The 14,151-nt window shown below is 43.1% G+C and overlaps 1 protein-coding gene across 7 annotated transcripts in view; it reads left to right on the top strand.

Annotated features, from left to right (window-relative positions):
* IQSEC1 (IQ motif and Sec7 domain ArfGEF 1) overlaps nt 1–14,151 on the top strand; it is a 287,396-nt gene that overhangs the window by 223,952 nt on the left and 49,293 nt on the right. For 2 of the 7 annotated variants that reach the window (XM_059856072.1, XM_059856073.1), the window contains exon 1: nt 6,475–6,636. The exons of the other annotated variants lie outside the window; for them this stretch is intronic. In XM_059856072.1, coding sequence (XP_059712055.1) covers nt 6,572–6,636 — 65 coding nt within the window. In that variant the 5' untranslated portion in view covers nt 6,475–6,571. Of the gene's footprint in view, nt 1–6,474; nt 6,637–14,151 lie in introns of those variants that run through there. 7 annotated transcript variants of the gene reach the window in all.

Genomic DNA, 14,151 nt, shown 5'->3' on the forward strand with positions numbered 1-14,151 from the left:
AGTGCTGATGGATTTGACAAAATGGGAGTGTAGACAAATATTTTTCTGGATTTAAAAGTGGTTGCACTGCGCAGCCATGCACTAATACAGAAACCATGAAACTATTTCTGTGAAATGCCTTTAAATCTAACTTTATTAGGTAAATAGTAAGATTTTCCTTGTAATCTTCTTCTTACCCATGTGTTTAAATATGCAGTTAGTGAAAAAGTGATTTCTTTACCTTAAAAATGGATTTTGCTAATTTTTACAAAAATTATTATTTATATATGGGAATTGCAGTGATGCTTGTCATTTTACTGACAGTTTAAACTTGGTGTTGCTATTAAAATAAACAACTGTAACACAGTCTGAGCTTCAAGTAGAAAAATTCCTTGGTTTCGAATGGTGCTTGCAGAATGGCACTCATGGAAAATATGTCCTTCTGCATGGCACACGCTGCACACATGATCTCTGAGAGCAGCACATTATCCTGAGCCAGATGTCACAAATGCTGCTGGAGAGACAGTTCTGTCCAGGATCTGAAGTAGCAACATTCCAGTATTTACTTTAATGCTAAATAGTAATTATGTTCCCAAGCTTTCAGCCACTGTCTGTGGGGTTTGTAATTATTTTCACATATGTGTTCAAAGAAACACAATTCTGTATTTTTTAGAAGTGGAAGATATTTGTAAAAACATGTTAAAATCAGTCATGTGTCTTCGTGCTTGATTTTAGTGTGCACACTGAAGCTCACTCATCTCAGTAAATGTATGAATTGTTCAAACTGGGAAAAACCCCCAAACATTAAATATCAAGTACACATAATTGTGCTTTTCTTGGGGATGGAGAGCTTTTGAGATGTTGATGACATGAAGCATAGCTAGAAAATGTTTAATCTCAACTGCCATTAATCCCAAAGAAATGCTTCTTGCAGAAAATACATTATTACTGCCATGAAATGAAAGCAGGAAAAAAAGAGGAAGCTCTGAGGAACCTTCTGGTCTGGAATATTTTTAAAGGTTGATTTGGGTTCAGTTGGTTTACACAGGGTGCTCAAGAGCATTAACCCCACCTCCATTATTTGTATCATCTCAATGTGTGTTTTCTGTCCAAATTCATTGCAAGGTATTTTATTCAGTAACAATTACTTTTTCAGACTTTTATTAAGGCTAAGTAACATTCTGGAAGGGGGAGCCCATGGTTTCAGCTTTCCCTCTGTAAGGTCTGCTGGTTTAAAGCAGCAGGATATGTTCCTTACTTCCTGAGTTTCTCCATCCTGACCCCCAGGGCCTCGGTGCCCCCCACTCTTGCTCAGCAGTGCCACCAAACACACAGCCACAGGAGCCCAGTGACCTGGTGCTGCAAATGTCTAGGTGTGCCCTGGGCTGTGAGAACTCTGGATTCCACAGAGAAGGTGCCACTCCATGTGAGAAGAATGAAGGAGCCCCTCCTGCACATATTTCATTGGAAGGAATGAAGGAGTTTTATACACGTAAGGGTATCTGCAGAGCTATAATTGCAGTCACCTTGCATTCCTGGTACAGAGTCCTGCCTTTATTGCCCCACTGATTCAGAACAGAGATTTCCCTTTCCCTTTTACTCCATCTACTATTTCTGGTGAACAGAGTGGCTTTCTTAGCTTCCAGATGAACTTTTTTCTAAGGGGGCTCTCTGGCTCTTTGTCAGCCTCTGTACTGCCTTTGGGGGATTTCCAAGTATAGACTATCCTTCTGTCCATGGATTTATGAAAAAGAAATGTTTCCTCTTGAAGAACCACCCCTCAGTGCTGACTGACCTTTCTGGCAGCTTCTGCTCCTCAGGTATTGTTTCACTGCTGGGGTGAGTGGCAGCAACAGTGACAGCTGCAGAAAGGCTTCTCCTAAATTCTTTTCAAAGGGAGGTATTTGGTATTTATAAAAAAAAAAAAAAAATTAACGTGCCTATGGATGTGTTAAGAGAAATTTTACATCTCTTGATAGTGTTATAATGAAATGCAGTTATCTAGTAATGAATTGATTTTGTGGAAAACCAAAACTGTGTCTTGCTGTGAGCTACACTATGGGGAGCAGAGACAGGGCCAGAGGATGAACACATCAGCTCAGAAGCAGCGTGAGCAGCATTTCAGAGCTGTCTGAGAGACAAACCTAAATCATGTTCAAAAAGCTCTGCCTAATGTTACTTTTCCCAGTGTTGTTGCCGTGGATGTAGTCAGGCAGTGTTATAGTGCACCACTAATACAGTTTACAATAGCTTCTAGCACAAATGAGGGTTTGTAGGATCAACTACCGACTCTGAGAGACAAAACCAGGTCAGAGTAGTGACAGCAGGGAATTTTCAGTCAGGAATCCTGGCTCTGGTCTGATGGTTTGTCTGCAGTCTAAGCCTCTTTAGGCATTGTTTCTCTCAGCGCTGAGATTTTGTATATGTGCTTCATAACTTGCTGTAGTTTGCAGGGTTGCTTGGTTTGCATGCTCCAGCCTTTGTAAATCAGTGTATCTTAGCATTTTGAAACCTTGTTATCACGTGGAATTTCCTTCTTTGTCCCAAAATTGCTGCTCTTATCCAGATCCTCTAGCCAGGGTATGGAGACACTTTGCTGGAGAGCACAGCCTTTCTCTGGCAAGGTTTCTTTTGAGGGCCAACAACACAGACCGGACTCTCCTCCCTCTGTAGAGTGCAGCATCTTGTTTTGTGGGAGGGGATAAAGAAGCAGAACACGTAGATAGATGTGTTTCACTTTAGTTCTCCCACTGATCTGAAAGGCAACTGAGAGAAGGTACTCTAATTTTCCTCTGCTATGGTTTATAATCATTATGCTTCAGCATTCCCATCATTCACACAGCAATAAACTTGTTTAGGTTTTGTAAAGGTAAGAGGCTTTGAGATACATGGAAGAAAAGCACCACTTTGGGGTCTCCAAACCCTTGAAACCAGTGAAGATTTCCTTTGCCTTAAATAGACTTAGGATTTGTTCTTTGGAGAGCAAAAAAGACTACAAAGATTCGTTGTTTTGCCTTCTCTGTAGCAACTGACAGCATAAAGCCTTTTCCCAGATGTGTTTGTTTAAAGGCTTTATAAGTTCAGTTTAAGAAATGAACTGAAGTTGTAGTTATTGTTTTTATGCTGATTTTTGTGTGTTGGCATTAAAAATTAAATAATCTAGTACAGAGCCATGGAAAATGCAGAAATATGTATGAGAAAAGATAAATCCACTTAGGGGGGACGCAAAACTGGGATGAGTACAGGAGCATGTTAGCTTTTGAAGAATTCCTTGGCATACTTGAGAATTCCCATGTCATTCCAGGTCATGTGGGAACATTATGATGTTTTATATGGTTAGAGGATTGATTACTGTTCACTGATAATTCTCACTGTGCAACAGAAGAGAATAATGTGAAAGAGGATTGTGCTGTACATCCTTGAAACTGATCTATCCCAATCTTTTTTACTGAATACTTATTATATTTAGGTTTACATTAGGTGTACAGGTAAAGCATGGGTGGAGGGAGAGCATGAGAAACAGAATTCACCATGGGAGGCAGGACGTGGAGGATCCACATGAGTTACCATATTTTTTTCATTAATATCTCCTCAAATCCCACTGTGAGAGGAATAACAGGTATTTTGACCTGTATATGCAGTTTATTGTACAATGCTGCATGGCTGTATTTATACTCTGCAGGAAGAAAACTACTCCCTAGTAGTTTCTTCTGGGTTTTTTTTTTTTTGCCTGTGTAACCCTTTGCTTTTATTCAAGCAAAATGCAAAACAAATGCCTATTTTTCAGCCTTCTCAGATCTTGGAAATAATGGTGTATTAAATGTGATTAAAGTGGGAATTACCCTTTAAGCAGGGTCATAATTACTGTAGATGGCATATTGTACAAATGGCTGTATGCTCATAATTACCAATTGAGTTTGTTGCACTCTGGGGGTTTACAAACTTTGTTTTAGCCATTAACACATTAAATAGCAGTGATTTATGTAAATTACTAGATAAACCAAAATTTCAGTGTTGTGTTTAATCTAAGGTTTAATTCTATTTCTTTATTAGAAATGAAATAGGTTTAGCTTTAGCAAGGAGGGTTGAATGGTCTGAGGAAGTCATTCACTGCTGAGATGTTGTAGTTTGAGAGTGCTGTTTGTTGGGCAACTGGCTGGAAACTGCAGTGGTCCAAAGTGAATGAAGCAGCAGCTGCAGTGAGTGAGCTGCTTGTCACAGTAAACTCTTCCCGAGGTCAGCCAGCCCACTTGCTTCACAATTATTTCCCTCAGACTTCTGGGCTGCTCTGGAAAGTATAAAATCACACTTTAAAATTTTTCTTTACTTCCTCTTCAGAGAGATTTCCCAACTCCTTCAATTGTGCTTAAGTCAGGTTGATCTAGCGGAGCAAAGATCACTTTGTGTTGTGCTCTTAGTTGTGCTCCAACAAATTGCCAGGAATAAGGATAGTAGGACATGAAAAGTCACTTTTTGACCTCCTTACGCTGCACTACAAATTTCCACAATATCTAATGCTAGTTGGTGTCAAAATAGCAGCAGGAGGACAACAGAGAGTATACATCCTACTGGTTCTGCCAGAGCTTCCTATGTGAAGTGCAGATCAATAAAGTGCTGTAGAAGCCCAGGTTTGGCTCTGTTTTGGTAGAAAAGCCTCTCCTGCCCCTGTTTTCTGAAGCCTGAAACATCAGCTCTGTGTGTTCAGCACCTCTGCCATCAGGATGGCAAAGATACTTAGCTAAGTGCCACCAAAAATTGTCTTAAGAAGTCATAGACTTTGAGATCTCTGCTAAATCACCACCTGAGACAGGGTGGATTGTGCAGTGTGCATTACAGTTATTGTTACTCCAGGGAAAATTGAATGTATGCTATTGATTATGGTTGAATTAAAATGGTTTTGGAATGTTGAAACATTCAGAAAAAATCCCTCCAAAAATAACTGCAACAGGCTTCCTCAACTCAGAAACCACAATGTTGTCTGCGTAGTGCAGCAAGAATTTGTTTTTCTGTGTTCAATTCCCCCCGTTGGAATACATGCGAGATCTTAAATGTGTAGATGATTTGGGCATTTAATCTCCACATTAAACTTTAACAACATATTCAAGTAAAAAGGGATCTAACAAAAACTTTGTACCTGAATGATCAAAACTAAATTGGGAATTCTGGATGCTTGACATTGATGGGGGGAAAGCCATCTGTAACAACTATCAATGCAGTGTTTGGAATGGGATGTGTTTGTATTGCTTGGTTATTTGCTGATCTAGCGTGATCGTATCTGTGGAAGGAAGATTGTGTTTGAAGTGGCTTCAGGAAAGCACATTCTTCAGAAAATTCTGTGACTGCTTTGGAGGTCAGAGCTTTCCAGCCGCACTTTCCAGTGTGTCTCCTTCCTTCACAGCCCACGCTAAAACTGTCTGCACTTGGTTCCTAAATGGAAACTGGTTTCCGAGGGAGAAGTTGACTTTTGGGAACTGCCTGTGTCTGCTTTGGATTTGTCTCTGTTTACAAGTAGAGATGAAGCTTGATGCAGGAGGCGTTGAGTCAGGACCAGAAAAACGTGGGGTTGTTGTGGATCCCAGACGTTCTTCGGGGAAGAGGCTGTCTGGATAATCATTAGATGTTGAAAGCAGGCATTGCAGCGTAAATAGTCTCTGGTTAGAGTCTTGCAGTGACATTCCTAAGAAAACAGCCGGTGTAGGTGTGTCCTTCCTTAACGTGTTTGAGTTTCACTGAAAGCTAGTTAAACCCAGGCTTATTGGAATCTATGCTAACACTTCCTTAGGAAACTATGCACAATACGCGCTCCATCCAAATGTTTAAGGGGGTTTAACTAAAATTGCCTCGATTCTTTTCACCACCCCGAAAGACGTGATCAGCCCTCATGGCATGCAGCAATACGAGATATGTCGTACGCGCATCTTTGCGCCGTGCTCCTCCTCGCACCCGGTTCGCCCGAGCAGTACTTTCAGTTCCTGACTGAAGTTTCCCCAAAATACAGAGCTTGGCGTACGGAGCTTTGCTGTGTTATTACAGGGTATGAAACGGTGGGAAGGGTGTTGCGATTTTGCTGTCGGGGGGCCGGGGGCCTCTCAGGCCGGGCTCCGGCGGGCACCGCCCGGCCCGAGGGGCCCCCGGCCGCGGTGAGGGGTGTGAGGGCGGCTGGTGTGAGCGGAATTTTAGACAACCGTGCCCGCTGGAGCCGCACGAAGAGACCCCCGGGCAGGGTGAGGGGTGTGAGGGCGGCTGGTGTGAGCGGAGTTTTGGAGAACCGTGCCCGGTGGAGCCGCACCGAGAAGTCCCCGGGCACGGTGAGGGGTGTGAGGGCTGCTGGAGTGAGGGTAGCTCTTGGAGAACCGTGCCCGCTGGAGCCGCACAGAAAACTCCCCGCGCAGAGCCAGCGGTGTGAGGGCTGCTGGAGTGACGGGACCCTCACAGCCGCGCTTTTCCCGGGAATCCCGCCCCACGCGTGCGCTCTGCCCGCGTCCCTGCCCGGCCGCCGGCGGCTGAGGGGAGCGGGAGCGGCGCGGGGCGGGGCGGCCCGAGGGGCGGCTATGGTGGCGCGGAGCTCCCCGCCCGACACTCCGGCCCGGCCATGTGGTGCCTGCACTGCAGCTCGGAGCGGACCCAGTCGCTGCTGGAGCTGGAGCTGGACAGCTGGTGAGCGCTGCCGAGGGGTGCGGGGGTGAGCCCCGCGCCGCCGCTGCCGCACAAAGGGCTCCGCGCTGCCAACGCCGCCGCTGCCCGGGCTCGCTGTGGGGCGGTGCGGGAGGATGGGACTGGGGGGTCCTGCTGGCGCTGGGGGCACCCCTTGGTCCCTGGGGATTGTCCCGGGGGTCACCCCATTGTCCCTGGGGGTTGGCCCTGGGGTCACCCCCTCTGTCCCCGGGATGTCTCCGGCTCGCGGCGATCGGGAGCTCGTTCCCCGTGTCCCGGCTCGGGAGCGGGGACAGGCGGAGGCTCTGTCTGCCCTGCAGGAGTCGAGGGTTAAATAATCTCCGCGATTCAACGGCAGCGTCCCAGGCGGCCCCGCCGCGCTGTGCTGGCTGTGGGTGACAGGCAGAGCCATAAATCGGCAGCTGTGGCAGCAGGCTGTGAGCTGACCTGGCGTGTGCCGCTCCAGACACCGATGTGTAAACACTGCTTTTCGGCAGAGAGCAAGGAATCACATGATTTGTGTCAAACCAGTGTGAGTTTGACTGCAGAGCTCTGGTACAGGCTGTTCCCGGTGTCTGGGGCCGGCCGGAGACCTGGCCTTGTCCTGGCTGCATAGCAAGGTGTGTCACACTCAGAGGGGTAAATCAACATTTGCCACTCGTGCCCTCAGCCAGAAAATAAGATAAAAGAAAAAAAAGTTCAGCTCAAAGGCCTTTAAAGTACAGATACTTGAATAACTGACACAGAAGAAACAGAGTGCGAATTTGTCATGTTAACACATATGGTCCCTGTTGTAAGGATGTTCTTAACTACCAAAACAATGTCTGTCAAAAGCACAGCAACACAGAGCTCTGTTCATGAACTGCCTGAAAACTCCAGGCACAAACGAGTTTTTTTTTTTCTGGTGTGATGCTGTGTGTGGATTTATGATAAACAAAAAAAGTTATCCTGCACTTGCAGTGCACTTGCAAAGTGAATTTATCTCCGATGCACTGGGGAAGTTCATTCCACGAAGTAATTCAGCCAAATGCTGAACTGTTTGACTGTTAAAGAAAATTCAATTTAGCTAAAGATAGAAAACATCTTAAATTGGGTGTGGGCATGTGTGGAAAAATATAAAAGGAGGAAATGACTGGATTCAGTGTAACTGTGTATGAATGCAACAGTTGCTTTTCTAGGAAAAAAAAGGCAAAATATTTTTTGATAAAGAGAAGTGTTTCATAGTACAGTTTAGTCATACATTTAAGGATCCTTCAGCCCATTTTTTACCCTTAAGGAAAAGAATAATGTAAGTTTCCTGTGTGGAGTTGGCAATGTTTGCATAAGTGATGTTACCTTTGCATGGCTTGTTAAAAACATAATTCATAACAGTTACTTTAGTGACAGATTTGCCTATTACACAGTAATGTTCTGTTATTCATCATTGTTTCAGACTTTTTTCCTCCATTTGTACATTGCTATGCACTTCCTTTCAGTTAAACTTGATTATTCTGCCTGATGTGCTAAAAGAGGAATTGCTGAGTACTTAGTTTGGATGGTGGTATTTAACTGTGTCTATTCTTGTGGCAGATATCCTTCATATCAACACAGAATTCATTACATCTATCGAGTGCTTTGGGAGAACTACAGCCATGCTGAATAAAATGACCCATTTTCCATTTTACTTCTACTTTTGTACCAGATTTGGTTTTGCCGTTGAGATGTCCTGTTCTAGTTCCTGAAAGATATTGAGAGTACTGTTACAAAGTAGTCAGCTAGGCTTTTTTTCTCCTGGGTAAATAGAAGCTCAATGTTTGGGTTTCCCATGAGAAGTCATCTATCATCCTTTTTTTTTTCTATTTCTACCAATCTGAAATAATTCATTATCATCCAAGATACTGTAATCCAAGATCTGGAGCTGACCAGTGAAAACAGCATCAACAGCATTCAGCTTCTTTGCCCCTTTAGAAGCCCTCTGGGAGTCCTGGTGCAGTTAATAAACAACCTGCAGTTCAGTTTCATGGAATAATTGGCAGCTTTCAGGCAAGGAAGCCCAAGGATTTGGTTTTTGCACTGAAAAGTGCAAATACCAAGTTGAACAGTAACTCTGATTTGTTGTTCCTGTATTGGAAGGTTGCAGGGACTGGATCCAGGGAGTGCCTGCTGGGCAAGGAGACATTCTTTGCTGGAGAAGGTGCCTTCACCAGTGGTTTGCTGGGTGTTCCTCTGGAGAAATGGGAAGTGATTTCTTAGGATTTCATGGTCTTACATGGGTTTTCTCACCCTGTGACCATTTCATGTTTGCAAAATGAAAAATCTTTCAAGAGAATGTGTTCATATGGCTGTAGAAAGTGTTTCTCCCAGTACTGGGTCTTCATGAGGAGAAAACTTCTCCATTGCTTGGAGGCTGGGGCTGTTTGATGCCTTTGAGGGCCTCAAGAGCCATGCAAGGACTTTGGGTGGAACACCTCCTTTGAAACAACGCTTTACCTTCATACTGATGAAGGTATGTTTTCCCTGGAGTCTAAAGTTGTCAATTCAGGGCTCCAGCTCTGAGAAGAGGCAAATCCCATAATGGTGTAGCTGATTAGCACCCTTGGGTGATTGCTCTAAGGATGCCTGCAAACTGTGCCTGCCCTGAGCACCAGTGAGAAGAAGAATAATAAAGCTGGCCTAGAGGTAGTCAGTGCTCTGCTGGTGGATGCCATTAGCTGTAGGTATTAAACAGCTGCTCACACACTTGTGTTCCTTGGTGCTTAACACCGCTGCTTTTCAAAGTCCAGGAAAAAAAACCTTGGGACACAAGTGCTGGAAGTGAGGAGCTGCTTTCTCAGCCATGAGGCTTCCAGCTCCAGCAGGATTCTGAGAGGTGCAAAGGAGGGTTTAAGGTACTGTATTTTTGAAAATTGGATTTTTAAAAAAATTGTGAAGCACCACAGCCCGAGTCTGGGTTGTTGTGGCTTTTCATTGCAAGGATTTAGCATAATTCATTAAGGTCTTTCAGGATGCAATTTTTTTGCTCCTTCAGCGTTTACATGGTTCTTCCTCTGTTAGACCTGATGGTAATTTTATCATTCATTTCGGAGTCAGGCATATTTGAATCACAGCAGCTGTCAATCAATTATTTCTTTTAATGTTTATTTAATAACAGAACTTCAGGAGACCTCAGAAACTGTAACCAAGGTGGAGCCCTGATTGCTCTGTTTGTTAAATTAAATTTGTGAGGATGTGCCCCTAACCCAGACACTGCCTGATCCACAGAGCACCTGGAATTATGAGGAGGTGGCTCATGAGTTAGGGGGGAAAGTGTGTTGGTGCATTGCTTTTGTGAACTGTGCTTTGTTTAGATGTCATGTGTGTTTAAACAGGGTACAGGCCACAAGCCAAATTTATATTCCTGAGTTTGCTGCTTTATTTCTGTTGCCTCAGAAGGCTGTGTAGTAACAAGAGCAGAATCAGCCCTGTGTTTGGGACTAAAAGTTCACTTTTAGTGTCTTGTATACTGCCACTTTATGTCAAAAATTATGTAAATACAGGTTTTGTTTAATTCCTGCATCTTTGTTATGCAAAACCAGTTACTGATCATGGACTTTTTAGCAAGATTTATTAATCAAAAATATTTCACTTACATAGCCCTTCTCGTGTCTTCTGGGAATCCATTTGAATTTTATTTAGGTTCCATTTAGGGTACAGACAGAGATGGCAACTTCACTGCACTGCTGTGATTTGACTCCAGGTTTCCAGAGAAGAACAGATGCTGCTTTAATCCACTGTAGCACAAAGCCCCAGTATTACATTAAAGGGGAATGCAAATTTAGCTAAATAAATCCTTTTGCTTCCTTACAATAGACAAAAGACTAGAATCGTTCTCATGAAATAGTTGTAGAGATGTCTTTAATAAAAATAAAGTAAAAAAGACAAGCTTTGGTATTATAAAAAAAACCCCAAACCATTTAGTCCCTGTGAGAGAAGCAGAAAATTAGAATGATGGCTTTGATAGCCTTTAGTGCAGGAAATTGATGTATTATATCTGTTAATAAGATTCTTTCAGTAGTTCAGTGTCATCCCAGTTAAACTTGTGCTTATAAACAAAGGACACAATTCCCAGTTGCCTTCTGCTGTGCAAGCACAAACAAAATGCCCCAGCTATGATCTGACTTGCATTTACACCAGTGGCTGCATACAGGGCATGGCCATAGAAAAAGAATCCTAAGCTTGTTTTGAGGGAATGCTTGCATTATTTAGTCCAAAAAAATTGCAGTGGCCCTTAAAACTCACCAGGTTAACAAGAACATGAACACAGGAAAAGAAAACTAACTTCCTTCTGTTTGTTAATATATCCATGACCTTTCCAGTCATCCTCACACAAGGCAAAGGCAGCGAGGATGCAAAGCTGAAGGGTTTTCTGTCACAGGGAATGTTTGCAGCCAGCCCTGACTCTGCACTCCAGGAGCATTCACAGTTTGTTTTTAATTTAATTTTCACTCCCCAGTTTTACAGCAGAATGGGTCCAGCTCCATCTCAGATCACACAGAGAGCTGGAAACAGCAGCAGGACCCTGAGCTGGGTTTAAGTGGAGTGCAGTGATGCTTTTTGGGAGCCTGGAGTGGGAGTGGTTACAGGAGAGATCATTCCATTGCCACGGTCAGGCTGGGACAGGCCATGGCAGTGCCTGCACAGAATCCCTAGGGTACACCCATGGGAAGGAATGGATGATTTAGTTGGAAGCTGGCCTGCCTTTAAAGACAGTACCAGAGACTGGGTTTCCCTCCTGGTTCGGGGGTTGTGCTCAGGAAGTCATCCTTCAAACGAAAGGGACAGCAGTGTTCCTGATCCAGCTGCAGCTCCCAGGGATCTGAGTACAGAGAACAGGCCTGCACAAATCCCTGGGCATGTTGCAGCCTAAGAATAGGCTTTCTCTCAATCTAACATCACTCTATATTCTCAATCAGAAATAAAATTCCTTTTCTTTCTGTGTGGTTCTTCATTATAGTAATGTGCTGTGAATTGGCTGTAATTTCCATTCTAGACGTGTCTGGGGTGATTCTCTGCTTCAAAGTTACCTTTTCACAAGGTGTTAAATGTTAGATAATGTCAGCTGTTCTTGGATTCACGAAAGGAAGTTAATGAATCCAAGAACAATATTATTGTTTGTATTTTCTATTTTTTGTATTCTACTCTGTGAGTCATGTTTAGAAGATAGCAGTGATGTTGAGCATTAGTAGAAACTGAAGAAGGAGCTGATTTTAATTCTCTTAGATTTGAGAAAATGGGACTTTACAGCTGATAGTTTTCTCTTAATACTAGTCATTAATACCTTGTGAAGGGAGAGAGAACAGAGGATTACCTGGACTTAATGGAACTTGTCCCAGATGATGACACTGTGATGCAAACTTGGATTCTTTATTTGTTATTAAGAAGTCATTAAGATGTTTTTGATTAGTCTAGAAGAAAAGTGTTCCAGGTTTTCCTACCACAGTGCAGCATGTTACACAAGACCATTTCTCACTGTCTTTGGTTGCAATTTTCAAAATCTGTCTTTGCACAATATCACATTTTCATTTCACAAAGTGGTGACCCTTGTTTTCAGGAACCTGACTTCTACCCCTGTCCTAAAAGACACTTTTCCATTGTGGAAAGATCTGTGAACTTTGCTGTGATGAAGAGCCTACAGATGACCAAGAGTTACCCAAGTTGTGTATTTTAGGCTCCTGTTGTTGTTGAGCAGCCTCACTTGCAGGCCCAGCTAAGCCAAGTTGCAGCCCCATCACAGACACTGTCACAGAATATTCCTGAGCTGGGAGGACCCGCAGGGATCCTCAGTCCAGCTGTAAGCTAGAGGCAGTGCAGGGTGTTGATGGTTCTGGGAGGCAGCGCTGGGCAGCTGTGCTGCACCCAGAGGAAGCTGCAACATGGCCTGCACAGCCCAGAAACTGCTCCTCTTCTCTGTGTGTGCAGTAAAAGATTTCCAAGGCAGGAACTGCTACCTGGGTTACTCTGTCATCACTGAGGTGAGTCAGAAGTTCTATTGAAAGCCTACACTTAATTCCTCTCTGACAGAGAAAGAGCTGTAAAATGTATAGACTCAGCATAATGGGGAGGAAATGTAAAAGGAAGGAAGTTTGTGAATGAGAAAAAGCATCTGTCAGCTCTTTGGCTGATTTAGAGGTTATGAGCAATCTTCTGAGGTCTCATTTGTTCAAGAGGGAAGATTTATGTGTGGTATCTTTGAGTATGTCTGCAAATACCCTCTGTGTTTGAACACATTGCCTTGAACCTAAGGATCATCTACAACACTGTTTTTCACCAAGCCCCATACTTCCAACAAAAAATCTCCTATTATTTGGTTTCCTTAAACACTATGTTCTGTACACTCTGATATAAACCTTGGGTGTGCAGCAGAGGATAAAATCTCCCTTTTATGAGGATGCTTGTGATTACAGAGAGGTGAGCAGTGCTCCTGTTCCAGTGAGTTACAACACCTCTCTCCTGGTGTGGGCAGAGTGCTCAAGCCCAGTTCCTGCTCTCACTGGCTGGGTAACAACACCCTGAGCTTCCCTGGGAGCTGGAACAAGTGCTGTGTTCTCATCCTTTGCTTTCCTACCTGAGAGTTTCCCATGCCCATTTGCACTTAAGCATTTCAAAATTACATTGTTTTCCCTTAGAGAAAACTGGTAGGGTTTCATTCTCTTTTTGGGTTGGTTTTTAGTTTTTGAGACTTGGCACAGCAAAGCTGGCAAAGTGGAGGGTGTGTGCAGTGATTAAAATGGAGTGGGACTTGTATATTATATATACTTTCAGATTCAGTTAGGTCAGTGAAAGGTTTCTCTGATCAGACTTGTAACAGCCCATCCTCCTTTTGGATTGGCTTTTTAAAGTATGTTACTCGGTAATTTTTTGAGTTTTATATGTAACTACAGAGGGAAGTCAACCAACCACTAGAAGTTGAACAGTCCCATTCTTATTTTAAAAGAAGATAATTTTGACCAACTATTTCTTAAATCCTAGAGAGACAGCAAAGTATCTCATGTTCATCAGTGCTATTGTTTGAGAGCACAACTCATTAGATAATAACAATATAGAATAAGTCTTTGAAAGGAAATCCTTTGGTTGTTCTAAATAGGTCCTTCTGTTCAATATTCATTTGTTACAGAAGTTAAAATATGGTCTAAATGAGCACAGTTGTTAGTGCTCTGAGACTTTACTCAATGCAGTGTCCAGTAGAGAAAGATGGTTTTGTTGTCATTTCTGCTGCATGGACCCTCTACACGCTTTTTTTTATGCTGATTTTTAATTTCCCTCACAGACTGGGAAAGACTGGTCTACTCTGAAGTTGTTCCTACTGCTCTGTACTGTGTTGTACTTGTAAGCATCTCAAATGGTGCAGGGACAAACCTTTAAAATGAGTCAAGTGTTAGGCTTTATTCGATCGATATTTGATCTAATTTGATTTATATTTATTTTTTGTTACATTGATTTGATTTATATGAATTTGATTTATATTTTATCTAAGATGATATAGTTTTAACTATCTATTTA

The sequence above is a fragment of the Haemorhous mexicanus genome, chromosome 11, assembly GCF_027477595.1.
Source record: "Haemorhous mexicanus isolate bHaeMex1 chromosome 11, bHaeMex1.pri, whole genome shotgun sequence".
In the NCBI taxonomy this organism is placed as follows: Eukaryota; Metazoa; Chordata; class Aves; order Passeriformes; family Fringillidae; genus Haemorhous; species Haemorhous mexicanus.